We start from the raw sequence: 24,153 nt of genomic DNA, 5'->3' as shown, positions 1-24,153 counted from the left end.
TTATAACCCCCTGGGTGTAACCAACTATGAAGTGGGCAGTAGGACCAACCAGTAGCCAACGCAATTCTTCTATTTATCATCATTAAAACCAATGAACACACAGATCAGAAGCTGCAATACAGAATTACTCGCCTTCTATATAGGCCCTACTGTGCCCCCATTTAGTGTCTGTACACTACCAACATTACCAAGACATCTGTCCATGGAACACTATAGAGACACTAAACTACTGATCTGTGCTGGAGAAATATTAGCAGTTTTTCTAACATTGTCCTTAATAACAGGATGTGCTAGGACGTCTTCCAGGAAAAACATGGAAATATGAATAATATACAAGTGGGATTAAGGAAAAATATGGGTTTGGCAGAGAAGATAATGATGCAAACCTGTGCTAAACAACCTCTATTGTGCCTTTATTTCTGGTGGGCTTGTTAATGGGGGAAATAAAGATATGTTTTAATTACATGAAAATGGCAAATAACATGAAAAGAACATGTTACTATAAATATATAAACATTTGCAAAGAGCCTAATAAGGCTGCCACCCAATGAAGGCTAAGTGCTCACTGTCCTACCATCTGGGTTTTCCTTTAGCACAGAAAAAGAGCCTGGTCTGTGTGTGGAGCAGGATATCAAGGGTTAGATGTGGACAGGAGGTATCTATTATGAACTAACAGGGCTGTGAATATATATATATATATATAGGATATTGGATGGGTAGATATTGGGCAAGTACAGTATCATATAGGTATGGGACCTGTTAGCCAGAATTGTCAGGACCTGGGGTTTTCCCGATAAGGGATGTTTGTGAGAATTCTCATTCATCCAGGTCATGGTATATCTGTAGAAATAAGTCAAATCAACTGGACTTGCTGTGTTTTTTCTTGAAGACGTTTCACCAGTCATCCAACTGGCTTTTCTCAATTCAGAAGTTTCACCAGTCATCCAACTGGTTTTCTCAATTCAGAATTGAAAAAGCCAGTAGGATGACTGGTGAAACGTCTTCATGAAAAAAAAAACTGCTTTAAAACAATAATGGCATAACTGCACATGAGCAGACCCCCAAAAAAATATTCTGGAGGAACTGGACCCCTTTTCCTCCCCTCCAGCTCTGATCACCTGCCTGATTCATGGTTATTTGCGGTGGGCAGTGAAATTAAGTGGACTGGTAAAAGGGAAAAATTCGCCCATCACTATACTGTAGTCATGCCACTCAAAAACAATGCCTGCCTTGGGCCTTGTACAAGCACTGTTGGAAATACACTCCATATGTTTACTTACTGTACCTTCTATCTACTTCAGAAATTCTCTGGAGAGAGAAATCTCATTTTATCACGTGTTATCTTCATTGAAAAGCCATTGTTCCAGAGGCTGCACTGAAAAAGCCAACTCAGGATATCTTGAGTAGGGATGTAGCGAACCGCCGCCGATGTGTTCGCGAACGCCGTTCGCGAACACCGGCAAAATTTGCGAACTGTTCGCGAACTGTTCGCGAACTTCGATCATCCGAAAATCGTTCGATTCGAACGATCGAAGGATTTTAATCGTTCGATCGAACGATTTTCGTTCGAATCGAACGAAAATCGTTCGATTTTAGCGATCGAATGGTCGAATGGGCGACCGATTTTGACGCGAACGCCTATTGGCGAACGTCGCGCGACGTTCGCGAACTTGCGGCGGACGCGAACAGTCGAAGTTCGCGCGAACTAGTTCGCCGGCGAACAGTTCGCTACATCCCTAATCTTGAGCCACAGGAACTCTCACGTAACAAAAGCTTCACCTACACTGATTGCTATAAACTTCGTTGTCACTCAATGAAAATCGCTTCTTATTGAATGCTCACATGAGTGACTGCCTTCCTAGGGCCAAAGAAAACAGACTTTTGAGACAATTAATTTTTTTTATCAGCAGCTACTGAACCTATTCCTATTCAGAGTCTGAACAGAACAATAAGCAACAAAAAACTCTGGTCTGTGATTAACCCCCCCCCCCCATTTAAAAGCTGCAGAGATGCAGAGGAGGAAGGCAAATTTGTTTTTAAAAGAAAGACCAATTGCAAAGCTACTAGGGAAGACATTTTGTATGACACTCTATAACATCCATAACAGGGTCCCTATGCTCACTTCCACTATGAATGACATGCAAGTTAGGGGATTGTGGGATGCCCAAGTGCCCCCCCCTGGTAGCCCCTCTAAATAATTCAGAGCTCAATTAAAGGGCTAGCATCAGGACTCTCTGCTCTAAAATGGAGCGCTGAGGCCTGCGACCACTCAGTAAAGATGCATTTGGCAAAGTAAATGACCCCTATGATCTCCAGTCAAGGCAATGGTGATACTCTTTGCAGTGGCTCTTGAGCTCTAATGGGTTTCTTCTGTTGTGCTCTGGGATGTTATGTTGCCCTTCTCTTCTTTGAGTTTTACTCTTTTTGCATTATTTTCAAGACCTACAATGCTGATGTTATCATAAGCAGTTGCACAACAGCAGGGATATTATTTTTCCCCCTATTTTTTATCATCGCATCAAGTTTTAATGTACGTGCTTAAGTACTCCATAGGTCAGGTCTGGACTGGGAGTCAAAATAGGCCCTGGCATTTTAAATGCAAACATCCCCCCACCAGCCAAATAAATAGTGACTGTCTACAGCATCTTACAGCAGCATCCCTGGCATTTGCCAGAATCCACAGTCTGGACCTGCCATAAATGTTATAACTGAGAGAGTCTATGTCCAAATTATTTAATTATTGTCATTCATTTCTATCCAAAGTCTACATAGCGGCAGATGAAACATCGTGGAATACATATTCATCAGAGTCAGATGTAGGGATTATGTTCCAAAATTAAATCTAATTAGAAACAAACTTTAGACATCAAAGTATTCTCTCCTAATCAGACAACAGATGGCCAATCAGAATGACCCAAGCTTTAAATGGGACTGATCTGCCAGACAGAACCACTATAACAAAGTAACCGCTATATGTGCCATCAATTGTTCCCTTTCCCTCCATCTGTATTTGCTTATTTGTAACACAAGAGTGCTGTGGCTGCATGACAGTTGCACATGGGCAGTCTGTGAGTAACGGCTGTATGATGAAGCAGTGGTGAGTAGCACGCTCCCTGCAAACCTCTTTATTTATGTTTTGCATTTCTAGAAAATGACTAAATAGACTCCGGCCCCTCTTAAGCAGCGATGACTCAGTTACTACATTAGTAAATGACTAAACCATCTCACGCTCATAAGAGCCATTATTAGCTAAAATACACATAGGGGAAATGGACAAAGTGAGAAGGATTTTACCACCAGCCGCCACATTGCTCATTATTCATTCTCACTTTGTATTCTTACGTTATATTTGTCCAGGACCATAGTTTCAGTGCTGTTCATAATAGATTGAGCTACTGAATTGCAGTGAAATGATTGTGATCTCTATTTACACAGACAGTAAACCACACTGTTTAACATAAAAGTTAAACATATTTCTTGTAAAGGCTTTATGAACTTCTGGATAAATTCATTTGTAGCTAATCACCGGCAGAATTGTTTCCCTTAACCTTCTTCCCCAATAGGAAATCCACTCTGGGACAATGGCGGAGCCAGTGGATTAATGAACAGCTTGATGGGGGGCATTCTGGCATTTGAGGGTTAATGCTCTTACAAAGGCACACTTGGTTGCAAATTATTATTTAAAAAAAAAAATCACTTTCTGAGCACAATAAATAGGATGAAATATTTAATTGGAGTACAGGTATGGGACCTGTTATCCAGAATGCTCAGGACCTGCAGTTTTCCGGATAATGGATCTTTCCGTAATTTGGGTCTTCATGCCTTAAGTCTACTAGAAATTAATTTAAACATTAAATAAACCGAATAGGCTGGTTTTGCTTCCAATAAGGATTAATTATATCTTAGTTGGGATCAAGTACAAGATACTGTTTTATTATTACAGAGAAAAAGGAAATCATTTTTAAAAATTTGGATTATTTGGATAAAATGGAGTCTATGGGAGACAGCCATTCCGTAATTCGGAGCTTTCTGGATATCGGGTTTCCAGATAAGGGATCCTATACCTGTACCACATTTAAGAAAGAAAGAGAGAAAATGAAAATGATAATGACCCCCTCCACTACTTTGAAATCCAATCGACTGAGGTATAAAATTTTTGGTTCCGAGTCCTTATAACTTTTAAACTTTAAAACCAAAAATTTTATACCTCAGTCGATTGGATTTCAAAGTAGTGGAGGGGGTGGGGAGGTTACAAACCTCAACCAGTGCTCGGCTCTCTGCTTATCCATCTGTTACTAAAGCTCACAAGAGCCCGTGGATTTGTGGTTTTTAGGCTTATATAGTTTCTTTGAGCAGGCCCGGACTGGCAATCTGTGAGTTCTGGCAAATGCCAGAGGGGCTGCTATAAGGTCCTATAGAAAGTCAGTATTTAGTGGGCTGGTGGGGGCTGATTGGGCCTCTATGTACCTGAAATGCCAGGGCCTATTTTAATTCTCAGTCCGGACCTGTCTTTGAGTTTAGGACTAGAGTTAAATTTGAGACCACAGTCCCGGGTACTCTGCCTTCTTTTACTTTGTGGTGTCCCAGGGATAGAAACAAACTAGGTAGTAGATTTGGGACAACTCCACCTCCTTCTTTTTCTATTTCTAACTTATTTCTGAACCCGAGCAAATGTGTGTTTTTTAATATTATCCTATTTATTGCGGTCTCTAATTAATTAAATTTTTAACCTTAATCTATTTAAGCACTTATGAGCACTTTCAATATTATGAATTTTGGTTAAATCTGGATCAAATTATTATTATCCATTAACTGTTAAGCACTTGCACTTTAATTCAAAGTGATTGGGAAGGGGGAGATTATTAACCCCCAAAAATAGATACACTGTTGTGAAATAGAACTGGTTACAATTAAGGATATATATATCAATGTTTTTTTGTAACTTTTATATAGAACTGAATGAATAGTATTACCAATATTTAATTAATTTATAATCAATTTTAATTGATCTAACATTAGCACAAGCACTTTAGTATCTATATTTAAGTTATTAGCTAACTTGCACATACTAGTGACTAAATTAAATTAGGAAGGTTTAAATCACTTGAGACTGCTGAGCGAGTTTTGAAGCTAGTGGGGTACTTTTTCTTCAATTTTTAAAATGTTACCCTAGTTTTCATAAGAAGTCTTATGTAGCGAGCCTGGAACAGGTGGAGTGGAGGAGGTATAACTTAAGGCCCCCATAAACAGGCCGATAAAATTGGCCCCTGTGTGGGGCCATCTGACAGGTGTCCCCGATAGGGATGGGCGAATTTGACCCGTTTCGTTTAGCCAAAAATTTGGCGCCAGTGAAATGCGATTTTTTCACCTTACAAGTCTATGGGCGTCAAACTTGCCCATCCCTAGTCCCCGATCGATATCTGGCGAAAGTCATCCAGATGCAGATCGGGCAGAGTAAAAAAATCCCAAAGGATCGCGGCTGCATCTGTTCATTGATGTGGTCCCGTGATCTGACCGCCTGTATAGCCTCCATTCTGATCAGATCGTTGGGCCCTAGGCCCATGATCGGATCAGCCTGATATCATCCACCTCAATGTGGGCATATCAGGGAGAGATCTACTTGTCTGGCGACATCACCAAACGAGCGAAATTCCCTGTCTATGGCCACCTTTAGGGACAGATAGGGACATCAGGTTGGGAAGTGTAATGGGAATGATGAGATTTGTGGCTGTGTGGAAAGGATAGGAAGGGATTAAATAGTGGGGAATGAAGTGGAGAATCCTTTTAGCTTCAGGAACAGCTATGGACCACACAGTGTCCCTCCCTCCTGCCCAAGAAATGGAGTAAGGGAGATGGGCTATGACAACATGGTAGGATGCCCTACTGGGTAGTCGAAAAGGGAAGGGTTGAATGATGTTAAGGTTGGTCTGTTGATAGATGGGCCTGGAAATAGGCATAGGAGCAAGAAACCATATTTGGTGCTGAATAGTGATGGGCGAATTTGCGCCGTTTCGCTTCGCCGAAAAATTTGCGATTTTTCGCCCGTTTTTTTTTTACGTCGGCGCCCGTTTTTGACGCCGGCATCCGTTTTTTTGAAAAAAAAATTCTCGGGCGTTTTGCGAATTTATTCACTGGCGGCGAATCGCGCAAATTTGCCGCGAATTTGCGCCTGCCGAATAAATTCGCCCATCACTAGTGCTGAAGTTAAGTGGTGAGGGCTTCAGTGTATTTGAATTATGTTTATGTAGTGTATTGCACATCATCATTTATTTATATAGCGCTGTCAAGATACGCAGTGCTTTGCACATTTGAATGAATCATGCTGCAGCCTAGTGACTAGGAGCAATGTGCAGAGGTGTATGGTAGCCTGCCTGGGGTCCCTTTGCACCCATGCATGTAGGCTTGTCAGGCTATAACATATGAGTTAATACCTGCACTACATTTAGCACCTAAAGTGATGCAACATTTACTTCCATTTGTCAGCTGGTGCAATTTCACCAAAAGACTGTATCCATCAGTTCTTTAAAAGTTCTGTTAATGCTTATTTACTCATTTTGAGCTGTAACAAAGCTTGTCCTTTGGGCCCAACATTATTTTGAAGATAGTGTTTTAGCTCAGGCCCCTGTGCATAAGGGTCCCATAGCAATTGCTCTGCTTGCCCCGGCTATAGTTCTCTCAGTGGAAAACTCTTCTCTCCATGCCACATAGAAATACAGAGGAACAACAGCAGCTAATTGACTGGAGAAAAAAAAAATACAAGTTTCTTTTTACTCACAATCTTCAACATCAAACCGATGAAATCACTGTGTGTTTTAAGAAATAGTTCATTAGAATAACCGTGGGAGAAAGGCAACTCTATAGTTTAACGGCATCCTTTAGACAGAGATTTATTTGGAATCCTCAGGCCCGCTAGTTAGGGCTGAAGTTGGTGGGGAAGTCTGCAGCAATAAAAGCTATAATACTGTCTTACCCGAAACCTGAAAACTTAATTTGGTTTTGTGCCTTCAGTTAGAAGTTGATTAAGCACACTTATCACAAGCAGCTTTCCCCGCAGACACTGTTTACTGCAGAGATAATGTTTATATCAACTAAATTAAAGGCTTTTAGATGCTTTTATATGGCCAGGCAATACACTTTATTGTATAAAAAGGCTTTCTTTTTAAATGGATGCTAACGTGTTGCCGGCAACCTTCTCTGTCGAGTACTTCTCGGCAAGGCTGTTTATCAAATGCGCTAACTGGATAAAGCTCCTGTCCTCCTGTTATTATGGAATGTGTTGCCCCTGACATCCATCCACTGGAAGCTGGTTCTGGTGGAGCAATGGCAGTTCTTGGGTTATCGTTGTTTGGTACAAAGTGTGCTGGGATATATTTCGTCAACATCTGAAGGACTGCAGGTTGGATATCAATGTCATCCTTTCCCTTATCATCTTTGCCTTGAGGTGCAGGTAATACAGGTGGCCATATAGGGGCAGATTTAATCTTTCAATTTGGGCCTGCTAGACCCATTTAGAAGTTTATCTGCCCATGTATGGGGACCTTTGAAGGGTCTGCCTGTCTGACTGATTGCTGGCCAAAAATCAGCCAGATGTGAAAAGGCCAGGTTCCTAGCTCCGATATTCCTACTGTTGTAATCTGAAGGGAAAGCAATTGTATTCAAGGAACATTATCACCAAAAAATGTAAAGTGCTTTAAAGGAATGACAATATAATGTTGCTCTGCACTGGTAATTGATGTGTTTGCTTCAATAACACAACTATAGTTTATATAAACATGCTGCTGTGTAGCCATGGGGGTGTAACGACCATCTGGGACTTGAACACTTGGGACTGGGGTTGCTGTACTTTCAGTGCACAGTCGGTGCACTTACCCAGTGAGCCACTAGAGGCTCTTGGGGCTGGTCTTGTTATTGTGATCCTGTATTTTGACTGTTTCTAGTATGTTTTCCACCAACCTCGTTTACCCTCATGTGTCTCCTATTCCCTAATTAATTGCCCTTTATAAACCACACCCTGAGCCTCGCTCAGGGCTGAGTCATTGAATGTGTTTGGTTTTGTTCCTAAATCTGTTCCTGGATATTCCAAGTTCCTGATTCTTGTTCCTGTGTTTTTGTTCCAGCTTTTCATTGCCTGACTGGTAAAGACTTTATTTCTGACCTGTTCCTGTTTTGCTTCAGTTCCATTAAATCCTGTATATTTCACCATGCCTGCTTCAAGTATTTGTGGCTTTTTCCCTGGGCTTCCACCACTACCAAGTGTGAATTTAACTCCCGTTGCAGCGGTTTCCCAATGTGAACGTTACAGGGGGCAGCCATTCTGCACAGGATACACAGCAGATAACAGATAAGCTCTGTAATACACAAGGGATTCATCAGAACGTATCTGTTACTGTGTATCCTGTGCTTGAATGGCTGCCCCCATGGCTACACAGCAGTTGTTTACATAAACTATAGCAGTACTTATCTGATATCTACTGTGTATCCTGTGCTTGAATGGCTGCCCCCGTGGCTACACAGCAGTTGTTTACATAAACTATAGTAGGGTTTCTGAAGTAAATGCACCAGTCTTACCAGCACACCTGGGGTGCCAAATAAGGGCTTTGATTAGCTATTTGGCAGCCCCTATGTGGACTGGCAGCCTACAGGAGACTCTGTATGGCAGTACACCTGATTTTTATGCAACCAAAACTTGCCTCCAAGCCAAGAATTCAAAACTAAGCACCTTCTTTGAGGCCACTGGGAGCAACATCCAAGGGGTTGGTGAGCAACATGTTTCTCGTGAGCTACTGGTTGGGGATCACTGAAGGCTTTTGTGCATTGTGCCTAGAGGTGCATGAAATTGCATGGAACTGAAGTGTGCCTGTTTGCATACAGCTGACTAACTGCCCTTCCAATATCCAGCACAATCATTTGCTACAGGTTGGGGGGGGGAGGGTTAAAATGTTCTGAAATTCTTGGACAGAATGTTTGCTTTTCAGGGAAGAAACACACCAAAATCCTCTGATTATATGGCACTCCTAGTATTTCTGGGAATTCAAAATGTGCTTATTTAGTTGGCATTTGTCTAAATTCTGCAAAAAATTTTCTTTCCATTACAGTACAAATAGCGAGAATCATAACATAAGCTGTTAACAATGCCTGACCTTGAGCATTCTGTTGATTTTTATAAAAATATATAATTTTCAGGGATCTTTTTTTCCTAAAGGGCAGGTCTCCCAGCTGGTTGCTGCTTGGAGGTTGTGGCTAGATGGAAGAGACTGGGACAATAGTGAAATAAAGAGCGAATCTCTAGTGTATAACTGCAGATAGGGTCATTCACCCTTCAAACGATGGGATTCTGAAAGGAAGAGTCATTAACTGGAATTGGGTTATTTCCAGGGCTTAATGCACAGAAGTCATTTCAAAGTGTCTAAAAAAAATCTTACTTTCTTTTTTATCTGTATGAATATTGCAGAATAACATCCTGTACATCAGATGTTCCCCAGACGGCTGGATGGTCGATTAGGGTGACATCTGGGGACAGTGCCTGTTTGCTTTACTAAATACTCCCAGAAGCCAAGTTTGAAAGTCAGATGGAGTGAAATCTGGAGGGGAAAACTTTTGCTGTTCTAGATATTCTTGAAACTATTTGGGCAGGATGCAAAGTGCAATAAAATGGTGCAATCTGCCATGTTTTTTCCCTTTGCTCCTTAAAGGGATCCTGTCATCGGAAAACATGTTTTTTTCAAAACGCATCAGTTAATAGTGCTACTCCAGCAGAATTCTGCACTGAAATCCATTTCTCAAAAGAGCAAACAGATTTTTTTATATTCAATTTTGAAATCTGACACGGGGCTAGACATTTTGTCAATTTCCCAGCTGCCCCAATCATGTGACTTGTGCCTGCACTTTAGGAGAGAAATGCTTTCTGGCAGGCTGCTGTTTTTCCTTCTCAATGTAATTGAATGTGTCTCAGTGGGACATGGGTTTTTACTATTGAGTGTTGTTCTTAGATCTACCAGGCAGCTGTTATCTTGTGTTAGGGAGCTGTTATCTGGTTAACTTCCCATTGTTCTTTTGTTTGGCTGCTGGGGGGAAAAGGGAGGGGGTGATATCACTCCAACTTGCAGTACAGCAGTAAAGAGTGATTGAAGTTTATCAGAGCACAAGTCACATGACTTGGGGCAGCTGGGAAACTGACAATATGTCTAGCCCCATGTCAGATTTCAAAACTGAATATAAAAAATCTGTTTGCTCTTTTGAGAAATGGATTTCAGTGCAGAATTCTGCTGGAGCAGCACTATTAACTGATTATTTCGAATTTTTTTTTCCCTTGACAGTATCCCTTTAAACCTGTGTTTGCAATGAAGCATGAATCATGGAAAAAACTGGACCAATGTTTGTTAAAATAAACATGGCGATTGTTTCCAAAACTAGCTCACTGCTTCAGGGTAAGGGAATGAACCATATTGATTTTTAGGCATGGTTGATCAGGCATTGATGACGAACAATGTACTGTTGGGAATATCATTTACAGTTTTGAATAACCGGTTTCTGATCTGTACAATAGATCCAGAACCTTATGATACACCTTTAAGAGTTTTAAATGAGAAGGTATGGTCTTTTAGCTTAGGGTTGCCAATAGTTAGGCACCCCCAAGAGATCCCATGTACATAAGTGAAATCCCAGACCAGGGCTCCTATCAGAAGAAAACTGCACTGGCCCAGGATTCTTCCACCGAGCACCATGGAGCGATCCTCTTGTGGCTTCTTTTTTCTCATGGCTGCGAATGTGCAGTAGTACTAAAAGCTGAACTTTAACAAAAAAGTCGGCTATTTCATTCTACTGCACATGTGTCTGCCCCGGGAAAAATGATCACGTGGTGCTCGCTGGAAGAATCCCGGGCCAGTCCTGTTTTCTCCTAACTGCCTAACTTTTGGCACCACTTTCCTTCTCCTTTAAGAACCTCAGAAAAAAAATCTGTCAGGATGTATTAAATATGGAATCATTTCTTTTTCCACTGTGTATAAAAATTAGGAATAGTTGAATGTAACAGCAATAATGTATTAATGTATTTAGCCTGTCGGTCACATTGTTCTTCACCTCCAATCTGTCCAATTCCGATTTCCGAGCATAAACGCAGTGTAACTGTGCAACCGCAGGTCATACGGCACATTAGTCCCTATATCTCATCTGCACATCGTAATCCTGCTGTAATAAACTCTGACTTTTGTTCAATTCATTTATGTTAAAAAGAAATTAGGAAAAATGGAATAACACCCGGTGACTGTGGGAATACAGAGTGCCCAATAGAAGCCACCTTCTGCATGCTCATTCTGCATCTAGACAAGGCTGGGGATTTAGAGCTGGGTTTTGTCATATAGGCATATGATTGAGTATCTGAATGATATAAAACGCGTTAAGCTGTATCCTTGTGTACCGAAATAAACTACTTATGATTTGACAAGTCTGCCTGGAGGATTGGTCTTTGGAAATGCCTGCTCTTTTTTCTCTACAAAATTGAAAAAGGCACATGTCCATCAAGAACCTTTTTTTCTCAAATAATTCCTATTTTACGTTGTACTTCTTGTTGTGGTGAAAGAACTTGAGACTATAATCAATTTTCTTTAGAAGGTTAAAAAAAACCCTACTTACTCCAAAAAGGAATTTGGACCATGGTCCATGGTCCAGCATTATACTGTCTCAATCTCAGTTTCCAAGTAATTTCTCAATTTTTTTAAAGACAACCTTTCAAGAAATTATCTATTCTGGGCTGAGTTAGGTTATTGTTATGTTGGAGGCAGCAGAGCTTGGACCCCTTCCTGCTCCACATCTCATTGCCTCGTCTCCTCTTGCAAAATTTAAAGGATAATTCAACCCTAAACTTAAAAAAACCCTACCCCCTAGCCTACATAGACCCCCCTCCCTCCTGCCTAAGTGTTACCCCAGGCAAATGCCCTTAACGTTTAACTTACCCCCATCTTCAGCCGCTTCAGTAATCTTCATAATGAGACCGGCGCTTTGGAAATTTTCGTGAGTTTTGGCGCATGCGCCGTCATGCCGGTCTCATTCCGAAGATTTCCAAAGAGAAGAAGATGGTGCCCGTGAACTCCGATGCATAAATCTGCATTGAGGGGTTAGTAAAAAGTTAGGGGCATTTGCCTGGGGTAACACTTATACTGGGGGGAGGGGGGGTCTATGTAGAGTAGGGGGGTAGGGTTTTTTTAAGTTTAGGGTTGAATTCTCCTTTAAGGGGCAGATTTATTAAGTGTCGACTAAATTTTAATTCAAATTTTCTCGTTTCAAAACTCACACATTCAAATTTAATCCCCCTATTATAATGTAAATCTAAATGTGAGATTTATCACACCTCAACCTAATTCGAATATTCGCCACCTAAAACCTGCAGAGTTCATGTACAAGTCAATGGCAGAGGTCCGTTGAGATGTTAATGGTTTTTTTCTGGAGTATAATTTGATTTGTACAAATCAAATACGATTCGAATACAATTCGAATTTTCAGGTCAGATTCTAGCCATTCAAATTTTTTCTTAAATAACCTCCCAGTCAATATGCGAATAAAAAAATTCACATGAATTCAAAATTCGACCTTTGATAAATGGCCTACTAAGAGTGGAAGGGGGAATCACTTGCCGGTGTTGGACTGAGCCTCATAGAGCCTATCAGAGAGCCTGTACAATTAGCTGTAGATAGTGCTGAATGATAAAATGTTACATAGACCTATGGTAGAAAAAAGAAAGGACTGATAGACGTTGACCCTGTTTGGAGCCCATATGCAAATCTTCTAGAACCAAGTCAGGCCCAGTCTTAGCTACTATATAGCATGTTACTGCCTTTTGAGGCAGCAGAGCCTGAACTGGTCTCCTCAGATGCTTGAAGTATAGACACTACATGACAAGCAGTAATTGATTTTGTGATTGTGGCCTGTGTGTCCTAAGTGCAAAATGCAAAGGACAATTAAGGGCTCCTATGTCTATGGTATACTGTACATAAAGGTTTCCATTATGAACCAGTTCCATAGAACTTACCGTGTAGTTAAGTGCAGTGGACACAAAAGCTCCATCTTCCATGTAATGAGTTGTGCGAAAATTTCCAGCAAAAAGACCCCTGGAAAACAAAATGACGTTGGCGTTAGAACCGACGAAGGGAATCGCATATTTTGCCGTCTTGTTTGCAGCAGACAGCCTTCATTAATTAAATATAGAATAAATAAATAAAGAAAAGAATGAAATGCCATCTGTGTTTTCCATATTTCAGTCTGGGTCTGTGGGGGAAAAAAAATGGCCTTATTGAATTTGGAAAGTATTTTTTGTTAGAAGGAAACTGTTTTGATTAATGGAAAGAACAGTTTTTGTTTGTTTAGAAGCATCCAGATGGCTCTGTATCTAATAAACAAACAAAAATGTACACAGACGATTATTTATACTTAATGGTAAACACGGAAATTAATCTTTATTAACTGTGGTAATTCCAAGGTAAACTAATGTGAATTTAAACAGCTACAGTATGTCTTAATGAATAAGGAACTAATTGTATGAATGCATTTAATGCTTTAATATATATATATACACAGTATATATTTAATTATATAACTGATATTGGAATCACATTCAGGGTCGGACTGGGGGTTCCGGGGCCCACCGGGACTGCTGTCCAGGGCCCCCCTTCGGCCCTCCTGCCCCCCTGCTGTGACGCGCCACTTGGTGCACATGCATGAAGGCACCACGCGCATGCACGATGGAGCTGCGCTGAAATTGTTTTTTGTAGAATCAGAGGGGGTCTGGCCCAACGGGGGCCCATGAGGGTCATGAGGGTCAGGGCCCACCGAGTTTTTTCTCTGGGTCCTGCCGGGCCAGTCCAACCCTGATCCCATTTAAAAACACATTGGCCTGAATTCTTATCTTGTATAACAATTTAATGACGCCATGCTCACAGAATGATTTAGGCACAACAAATACCAGCACAGGACTTCATGGTTGGTCAATATATTTCATATTTTATTTTTCAAATGAATCAGATAATGATGTCTTTGAGAAGGAAAAAAAAATGTAATGGTAATTTATACGGATGCAGTTGCGTGAAATATCCCATGCATTTAAGTGTTTACATTAAGATGCGTTCCTTGCACTTCCATATAGTAGTTGCGCTTCCCATCTCCTGTTTTGTGCAGTTTTATGCAGTTGTGCAGCTACTAGTAGTAGCTACAGGTTTCTCACAGTGGCCTGTGTCAAGTGGGCACACACATCACTTTCCCAATAAAAATTTAAAAACATGACAAAATCTAAGGAAGGGTAACAAATATTAAGTTCATAGTCAAAGTCCCGCTAGAGGCCAGAGAAGCAGAGTTCAGGAACAATGCAGGAAACAAGCCAAGAATTCAGTTGTGTGGACACACAGGTACAGAGATCAGGTACAGAGATCAGGTACAGAGATCAGGTACAGAGATCAGGTACAGAGATCAGGTACAGAGACCCACTGGTGGGGAGTTATAGTGCTGAAGTTATTGTTCTGGCAGCAGGTTGGGAACATCATTGTCCACATGAAAAGGTTTGGTGGAGGAACAGCCTCACAATTAAAAGTGCAAAACCTTTCTTGATACCAGTCCAACAACAACCCATTAAAATAACCAGTACATATACTCTACTCTATTTGCATATTACAACATTATATAGGTTTCTGCTAAAAAAAAAAAAGAAAAAACCCCACACACATTACAGATTTAAAAAGATAGAAGAAATATAAATATTTATAGCTCAGAGAAAACAATACTGAGGGATTATTATGCCATATGGGAATGTTAAATTAATCCGGTGAAGGATCCAAAGATATACATGCAAGCACCGAGTTGAGAGTATAAACACATAACAGCTCTAGGTTATTGTCATAAGCGGGGCTATTGCTTGTGACTTCACCCTATGGCTCCCCGGCTGTTGCTGAACTGCCAATTCCCCAATATCATTGCTTTTTAAAGGATACCAAGGCATTTAGTAGTGGAGGGGCTGTGTTGCATTAAGAATGGTGTAGCTGTAATTGTGCTCCTATTATGTGCGTAATCTAATTTATTCCAGAAATATGTGGTCATGCAACATGGCATTTATTAATAATGGCACAAACTAGTCCACTGACCTTGCAAAGCCTCTCCTGCTTGATCCTATTACACTCAGGAAACACAGCTGGTGAGAGAATAACGCTCACCACAGATAATAACTAAATCTCTCAACTATAGGAGTTTATTTCCCAGTAGTTCTGTCTTCAGCCATGCAGCTTAGGGGAAAAAATAACAACAGGATCTGAGCAACCTGCTTCATAAATTGTGCTTCCCTTGAAATTGCTAGTATCATGTGGACAAATACATTTCCTTTTGAGCCACATTTCCTTTTGAGTAATGGACTAGGAGACATTTTGAAATGATCATAGGCTTTGGGTGCTATTGGAAAAGTCTCTTTCAGTGCACTTTGTGGTTGTTTGTGAAATAGCATTGCCTGTTATAAAGCCACACAATGGAGACATAATAGAAAGAGTACTGTATATTGCTATTAAAGCTCCAGGAATGTCCTACTTCAAGTCCCACTTGCTAGATTGCCCTTCAAATATGGCTTATGATATGATCAGGGGACTTCAATAAAAAGACATTTTGGACATGTTGGTCAGGATTTGTGCTCTTCCATCCTGCAGTATGCGTATAGCATTCACTTTATTCACAATGTGAGCACCCTGGTGAGCACCCTCACCCATACTATCTGACCTCAGAAATGAATAAATTCCCTGTTGGTAATACAGCAGAAGATTCCAGGCCCCAAAAGGGTGAAGAGCAATGCTGGCAGGTCTTCTACTGCTCCGTAAAAGAGTAAAACAGATGCCTCATCTTAGGGTTCAACATTTTAATTTGAGATTTTTTTTTAGAAAGTAGGAACTGCACATACAAAATGCAGAGCCACTCAATTTGAGTAAATGAAGAGGTATCTTGAAGATATTCAGAGAAGAGAGGCACCACAGTAATACTTTATAAATGGAACACAGGATTAGCATTCTTTATATAATTCTTTATATAATTTTGAGGACTTTAACATGTACTTTTGACAGGTCGGAACATTTTCAGACAAAAACACATTTTTGAATGTAATGGCCATGAGAGTGAATCTGAACAGAAGCTGAGTAGAGAAGAACAGACCAATGATCAGATGGGATTGCAGGAAAGCTTGTCAAAACTAAAGATGGCCATACACGGGCAGGTTAAAGCTGCTGAAATTGGTCCTTTAGATCGTCTTATCTGCCAGTGTATGGGGGGCTTTTGACGGGTCTCCATGATTGATATCAGGCCAAAAATTTGCCAGATATTGATCGGAGAGGTTTGATTTTTTTAGCGATTGAGGACCACATCGACTTGTATATGCAGTTCTATGACCCGTCAGTGCCCATTCTCTTCTTTGTAATCTGATCATTTGGCACCAGGGCCCAACGTTCAGATTTACACAATATCTCCCTGCCATTGGTGGGCATATCGGGGGAAAGATCTGCTCATTTGGTGACCTCCCCAAACAAGTGGATCTTGCTACAATATTAGGAGTGGCAAAATCAACAGTTTGGTACATCCTGAGAAAGAAAGAAAGCACTGGTGAACTCAGCAACGCAAAAAGACCTGGACGTCCACGGAAGACAACAGTGATGGATGATTGCAGAATAATTTCCATGGTGAAGAGAAACCCCTTCACAACAGCCAAAAGTGAACAACACTCTCCAGGAGGTAGGCGTATCGATATCCAAGTCTACCATAAAGATAAGACTACATTAAAGTAAATACAGAGTGTGCACTGCAAGGTGCAACCACTCATAAGCATCAAGAATAAAAAGGCTAGATTCGACTTTGCTAAAAAACATCTAAAAAAGCCAGCACAGTTCTTGAAAAACATTCTTTGGACAAATGAAACCAAGATCAACCTCTACCAGAATGATAGCAAGAATAAAGTATGGAGAAGGCGTGGAACAGCTCATGATCCAAAGCATACCACATCATGTATAAAACATGGCGGAGGCAGTTCGATGGCTTGGGAGCGCATGGCTATCAGGGATCATTTGGTGACCTCCCCAAACGACTGGATCTTATTGTGTATGGCCACTTTTACTCCCGAGATGACCATTTACAGTCAGATAGCAAAAAGACAAAAGCATTTAAACTGTCCAACCTTATCAATGAATGTATGGCCATTGTGAGACTTAAGAGTCTTTCAATCTATGAGAATGTAAAAGGAGACAAGGTGAAAAAAGCCAATTAATGGCGATATTGCAAACAAAGAATTATACCATGCCCCATATAATAGCTTTAAAAGGCAAGACTTGAATCCAATTAAATGCACGTCGTTATTTAGAAAATAGTTTTACTCAATCTTACATTGTGTAACCTTCATTATGTTGTAAAACTCGCATCTTCTTGTTCTGTTTTCAACTCTAAGCTAGAAGAACAAGATGGCCTACCATCTGACAGCGTATTACTTGGTATTGTATGTTTCTCAACAGGGCAGTCTTTCTCCTGTGCATGAATCTATCTCACTAAGAATGCGCCTTTCTTGCTGAGAAGAAATGTGCTTATCACATTCACCTTCTCATTTAAAGGTATTTAGAGAACCTCCGTGGTTGGGGAACACTGAACATGAAGCATAAATTATCATTAAATTGGTGGTCGTTTAAAAGGAGTTTGGAGTCAGAAGACATCTAAAACAATGTGTATAGGATTGTAGACAAAGGCTAATTATAAGAAGAAAATAAGAAACAAGCACAAGGACACTTACAGTACATGATAAATGAACTCTTTCTATTCATTATTCAACTGGCACCTAAAGAATTGATGGCACATGTGTTATACAACGTTCCAAAGTCAATATGGCTGTGTTTTGTCTGCGCTAATGACCATTTAAACGACATTCTATATTGTGATTTCGATGATTGCCCATTACAACGATGTTTTATGAGATCGTCTATAATTATATTTTCTTTAAAAAACCACTGGGGGAGCAAAGTTCCTTGTGTGTTCCATGAAAATGGAAATCTTTGAAGCAAAGCATTAACGTTTACAGATTATGGGCGAATAAATTCAACAGGCGCATATTCGCGGCAAATTTCACAGACGGCAAATAAACCCACGAAACTGCAGCGAAAATTCGCTGGCGTCAAAAAAGTTTAAATGCGCATCGGAAAACTCTCACATTAAAACCATTGCGCATCAACAATATTTAGACGCCCATTGACTTTAACGCAGGCATCAAAATTTATGCAAGCGTCAAAATTTGTGTTTCGCAAATTTTTCGCCAATTCACCAATTTTTCGTAATTTTTTGGGAAATTCAAAAATTTTTTGGTGAAACTAGACAGATTCGCCCATCATTATATACAGATAATTCTTGCTGATTTATATAAAAATGGTGCAGACCGTTGTGTTGTTCTATTCTCAAATATTAGAGTAGTCTAAAGTGAAATTATTTTTTGGGAGGGGTGATTTGAGACATTGTGGGTAACATTGAACATAGCTGTTCAGTTGCTGAGACCTGATCAACATACCTTTTACTTAAGCAACAGATAGTTTATATAAAATTAAGTGAAATATTATACATTTTACCAAACTGGAATATATATATATATATATTTAAGTAAATATTGTCCTTTTACATCTCTTGCCTTGAAACACCATTTTGTGATGGTCTGTGTGCTGCCTCAGAGATCACCTGACCAGAAATACTGCAGCTCTAACTGTAACAGGAAGAAGTGTGGAAGCAAAACACACAACTTTGTCCATTAATTGGCTCATGTAATCTAACTTCTATAGTTTGTTTAGTTTGTTTGTGTATGCCATGAATCGTAGGATTTCAGGGGGTGGTTCTTTTGTTTGAAAATGGCAATTTTCTATTGATGGTTACCCAATGGCACATACTACTAAAAAAATATTTTATTATGAAAATGGTCTATTTAAATGAAGCAGGGTTTTCATATGAGCTGTTTTATGGAATATATTTTTATAGAGACCTACAATGTTTGGGGATAAAGTTTTCCTTTCATTGTGTAATTGTATGTCTTTTAAAGGAGAAGGAAAGGCGCTCTTTACTTGAGGGTGCCAAAAGTTAGGCACCCCCAAGTGATTGTATATACTTACCTCACACCCCGGCCAGTGCTCTTACCAGCAGAAAACTGCACTGGCCCGGGGTTCTTCCAGTGAGCACCACAGATCCATTGGGTTCCAGCTTCTTCTTTCTTCTCGCGGGTGCGCATGCGATGTATTGCGAAAAGTCGAACTTTAACGAAGTCGGCTATTTCGTTCTACTGCGCATGCGTCTGCTGCCGGATATTGGAAGAAAGAAGAAGAAGGAAGCCGATCGATTTGTGGTGCTCACTGGAAGAACCCCGGGCCGGTGCTCATATCAGGAGACAACTACAGTGGCCCAGGGTTCTTCCAGTGAGCACCACAGAGCGATCGAGGTGTGAGGTAAGTATATATAATCACTTGGGGGTGTCTAACTTTTTGCAGCCCCAATTAAATATGCCTTTCCTTCTCCTTTAAAATCCCAGAAAAGTAGTTTTCATCAAAAATTTGGCCAAGAGTGCCCATATTATGTAAGAGCCAAACTTTCTGTTACAAAGAAGGTGTTTGTCTCGTAACACTGCACAAGCCAAGATAATAAGGGGCAGTGTCATGCTAGAAGGACTTGGATCCTTGATAACTGGCTGATTTTCCAGGATAAAGCTTGACAAATACTAAAAAATATAACTACTAAAAGATCTGCCTGTTTAACATCTTCTTCATATGACTTGACCACCAACACACTGGGCCAAATCAAAATTATCCAAACAGTTTGCCCCAGGCCAGTGATTAATTCTTAATGAGGTCCTAGGCAGATCTGCTAAGAAGTGATGGGTGAATTTATTCGCCAGGCGCAAATTCACAGCGAATAAATTCGCAAAATTCGCCAGTGAAAATTGGCATCAAAAACGGACACCAGCATCAAAAACGAGACGCCGGCACCATTTCACAAATTTTTCTCAGTTTCACGATTTTCTCAGGAAATTCACTAATTTTTTGGCGAAGTGAAACACCCCAAATTCGACCCATCACTACTGATAAGAAAGGACCACATCATCACATGTCTTCACCCCATGGGATTTTTTAACCTGCCCAATACTGCCTAAGTCGGCAGCTTTTATCGGTCTGTCTATGGCCACCATAACTGATTAAACTGGTTTTATGCAATTTAGTCCCTGTTGTATGTTTGAAAGGAATGGATCCAGTTAAATGACTTTCAGAAATGGAGTTCAGTCCTAAAATCCGTTATCCGCCAATAAGCAAATCACAGAAAACACTCCTCCTTTCTGTTTCTGAACTATGGCTGATATAGTACAACTTTTTAGAGGTTTTTATAGATTTTTTTGCTGCGGTTAAAACAAATAACCCTCTCTCTCTCTCTCTCCAAAAACAACTTCATTTACTTTTCTGATAAAAAGGCACAATGATCAAATCTAGGGGTGTCATCACGTAACTGTTGATAACGTATAAGACGAGGCAGAAACTACTGCAGTACTTGTATTAATATAAATTCACAGTAATTCGCTATTTTCTCATGCTCTGCTCAAGGAAAGTGTGTGGAAGGTACTTATATAATCTGAGCATATTTCTTGTTCAGTACTTTGCTGTTTTATTTCGAGAAACGTGACATCTGTAGATAATAAATGTAAGTTATTCAAATTATTATTACTGTCCTTTACAAATGCAAATGCACAAAAGCTGCCATTTTACAGACTGCTGCACTGATAATTATATTTCTGCCTCTCTCATGCAAATCCATAGATTTATAATTATTTTTCCATATTCATTTGTCCATCCAAATAAATGCATTATTTATTTTTGTACTTAATGGGGGGGACGGGATGGACATTAGCTTCAATTTAGGTATTAATCAGTAGGACAGATTATGTGTATGTGTAGAGGAAATCAGAGAGCAGTTAAGACCAAAGCAGTAGAGAGGGAATGAGAGCAGGGATCCAAAAAGAGTGGCAACAATGGAGCCGCACAGTCTTAGCATTGTGTTGGGGTCCAGAGCACTATCTGCAAAGAATGTGTATGTCCCCCCATGGATGAGCTCCTTCCTTACTTTAAAACAGTCAGGTTAGTCACCTCTTGATAAACTGGACCTTAGTGTGATGGGGACCTTTGAGGTAGGCTTGACTGGGACAGGGACTGATGTGAATGATGTAGAATCTCTATGAATAGTGATGGGTGAATTTCTCCCATTTCGCTTCACCAAATAATTTTCGAATTTCCTGCAAAATTCACGAAAGCAGCCTTTAGACCTAGAATGAATGGTGTGATGGCCAGGGGCATCTACAAAGGGAGCAGACCCCAGGCCAACTTATGAATATATTGGGGCCCTAGATTGAATTTGCTGTGGGGCAAATTTGCCCAGTAACATCTAGTTACACCGCTTTCGGTGGTACAGTGCTAGTGCCACCATAAAGTCTACGTTCTATAACGGTTTTAAAGGGACTTCGTTTTTCTGCCTAAAATTTAAAGGGATACTGTCATGGGAAAAAATTTTTTCAAAATGAATCTGTTAATAGTGCTGCTCCAGCAGAATTCTGCACTGAAATCCATTTCTCAAAAGAGCAAACAGATTTTTTTATATTCAATTTTGAAATCTGACATGGGGCTAGACATTTTGTCAATTTCCCAGCTGCCCCTGGTCATGTGACTTGTGCCTGCACTTCAGGAGAGAAATGCTTTCTGGCAGGCTGCTGTTTTTCCTTCTAAATGTAACTGAATGTGTCTCAGTGGGACATGGGTTTTTACTATTGAGTGGTGTTCTTAGATCTACCAGGCAGCTGTTATCTTGTGTTAGGGAGCTGTTATCTGGTTACCTTCCCATTGTTCTTTTGTTTGGCTGCTGCTGATGAAAAGGAGGAGGGTGATATCACTCCAACTTGCAGTACAGCAGTAAAGAGTGATTGAAGTTTATCAGAGCACAAGTCACATGACATGGGGCAGCTGGGAAATTGACAATATGTCTAGCCCCATGTCAGATTTCAAAATTGAATATAAAAAAAATGTTTTCCCATGACAGTATACCTTTAAGCAAAAAGCTGATGTTTATGTTGACCTACGGGTTTAAGGTTTATATATCACTTTTTATAATGAAGATACCTGGTCTCAGTGGCAGTTACACAATGTATGTCTATTTTTCTTCTCTACCTGGCAGTGGAATAACACAGATTCTTTTACCTTGGAAGGTTGGGAAGGGACAGTTATTCAGAAATTGATTCACCTTTTGGCTCCAATCCATGTACATGGAAAGATTAATACTGCGAGAGATTGCCAGTTACTTAAGCTAATTGAATCAATGAGATTAAGAGACTGGATGGATCCAAATAAAGTTGATTTATCTTGTTTTACAGATTTCAGTCACAATCCATCATCACATCTACGACGCAAAAATAAATGTCAACACGCAATTATCATTCCCCTCCGGGCTGCTGTTTTACTACTTCTTTCCCAACGCCGACAACATGAGCACAGGCAAAGGAATAGGTGCTTGGGACCACACACACTGGAATAATGACAGATGGAGTCATTGGCAAAAGGTGTTCTGTAGCACAGATGGAGCAGGATTTATGGGTGCACCTAGCACAACTATTATTCCAGTGGCAAAAAATGGCATGGCTGAGTGTGCCAAATGTGTTCTGTTGCGGAAAGCTCTAGCACGTGCTCTTAAGCAGAAATTGAACACCTCCTTTATTTCGGCTATAAAAACCCGAACTGACAAGGTGGTGTTCAGAACGCAAGAAATCGCCACTGCATTACAAAAATATTATACGGATTTGTATAATATTCAGAACCCCCTACAGCATACTGATAAACAATTTGTAGTCAAATTGAAGGATTATATTCAGCGAACTGCACTACTTTGTCTTAAGCAGACTGATATTGATGCCTTGGAGGACCCGATAACTATGACAGAATTATTACAAACTATGAAACATGTCAAATGGGGGAAAGCACCGGGCCCGGATGGGCTTACTGCTTTCTTTTATAAAACGGTACAGGATGATATTTCAGATTTCTTACTCTCTGCTTTCAATAATTTTGATTCTACTCTTAGAACCCCCATGACTATGCTGGATGCTCATATCTCTCTGATTCATAAACCCGGGAAGGACCCTTTGGCCTGTTCGAGTTACCGGCCTATATCACTTTTAAATGTAGATACTAAGCTCTATGCCAAGATACTTGCAGAGCGACTTCAGATTCACCTTCCATATCTTATTCACTCGGATCAGGTTGGTTTTGTTGCGGGCCGAGAAGCTAAAGACAATACTTTGAAAGTTATTACAATCATGGATATTGCGCAGCGTCAGGGGATCCCTATATTCGCTCTGTCTACTGATGCTGAGAAAGCGTTTGACAGAGTCAATTGGACCTTCCTGCAAGAAACTTTGTCACAAATCGGATTAGGGCCCAAGGCTAAACAACGAATTATGGCACTTTATTCGACCCCCCAAGCTAGGATCAGGGTAAATGGGACCTATCGGAACCAGTGAAAATACATAATGGGACGCGACAGGGATGCCCTCTGTCACCGTTATTATATGCTTTAGTTATGGAACACTTGGCTGTAGCAATTAGAAATAACCCAAACATTACTGGAATCGCTATAAAAGGGAAAGCACATAAATTGGCTTTGTACGCAGATGACCTATTGACCTTTATATCCAATCCGATTGTATCTCTTCCAGTTTTGATGTCAGAATTTAAGACGTATGGGGATTTTAGTAACTTTAAAGTTAATATGGATAAATCTGAGGCATTGAATGTTTCATTACCAGCCACTACTCAACATGTACTGCAGTCCAACTATCCATTCCGATGGAGGGCGACATCAATAAAATATCTGGGTGTCAATGTTTCGGCGGATCTAGATAGGCTTTACCAACTTAACCATGAACCCTTGCTTACCCAAATCAAAAAGGATCTCATAACATGGAGCCCCCTTCACATCTCCTGGTTTGGGCGTATAAACACAATAAAAATGAATGTATTGCCGATAATTCTTTATTGTTTCCAAACCATACCCATTCGACCTCCTAAATGTTTTTTTTGATAGATTACAATCTGCTTTTATTGATTT

The 24,153-nt window shown here is 40.3% G+C and overlaps 1 protein-coding gene across 1 annotated transcript in view; it reads right to left on the bottom strand.

Annotated features, from left to right (window-relative positions):
- The window catches only part of adam12.S (ADAM metallopeptidase domain 12 S homeolog), a 293,766-nt gene that overhangs the window by 138,316 nt on the left and 131,297 nt on the right, over positions 1-24,153 (bottom strand). The window contains exon 4 of the mRNA XM_018227401.2: positions 13,025-13,103. Coding sequence (XP_018082890.1) covers positions 13,025-13,103 — 79 coding nt within the window. The remainder of the gene's footprint in view (positions 1-13,024; positions 13,104-24,153) is intronic.

This window comes from Xenopus laevis, chromosome 7S, assembly GCF_017654675.1.
Source record: "Xenopus laevis strain J_2021 chromosome 7S, Xenopus_laevis_v10.1, whole genome shotgun sequence".
Lineage (NCBI taxonomy): Eukaryota > Metazoa > Chordata > Amphibia > Anura > Pipidae > Xenopus > Xenopus laevis.
The sequence above is the reverse complement of the archived record's forward strand: the minus strand, read 5'-3'. Positions and strand labels throughout refer to the sequence as shown.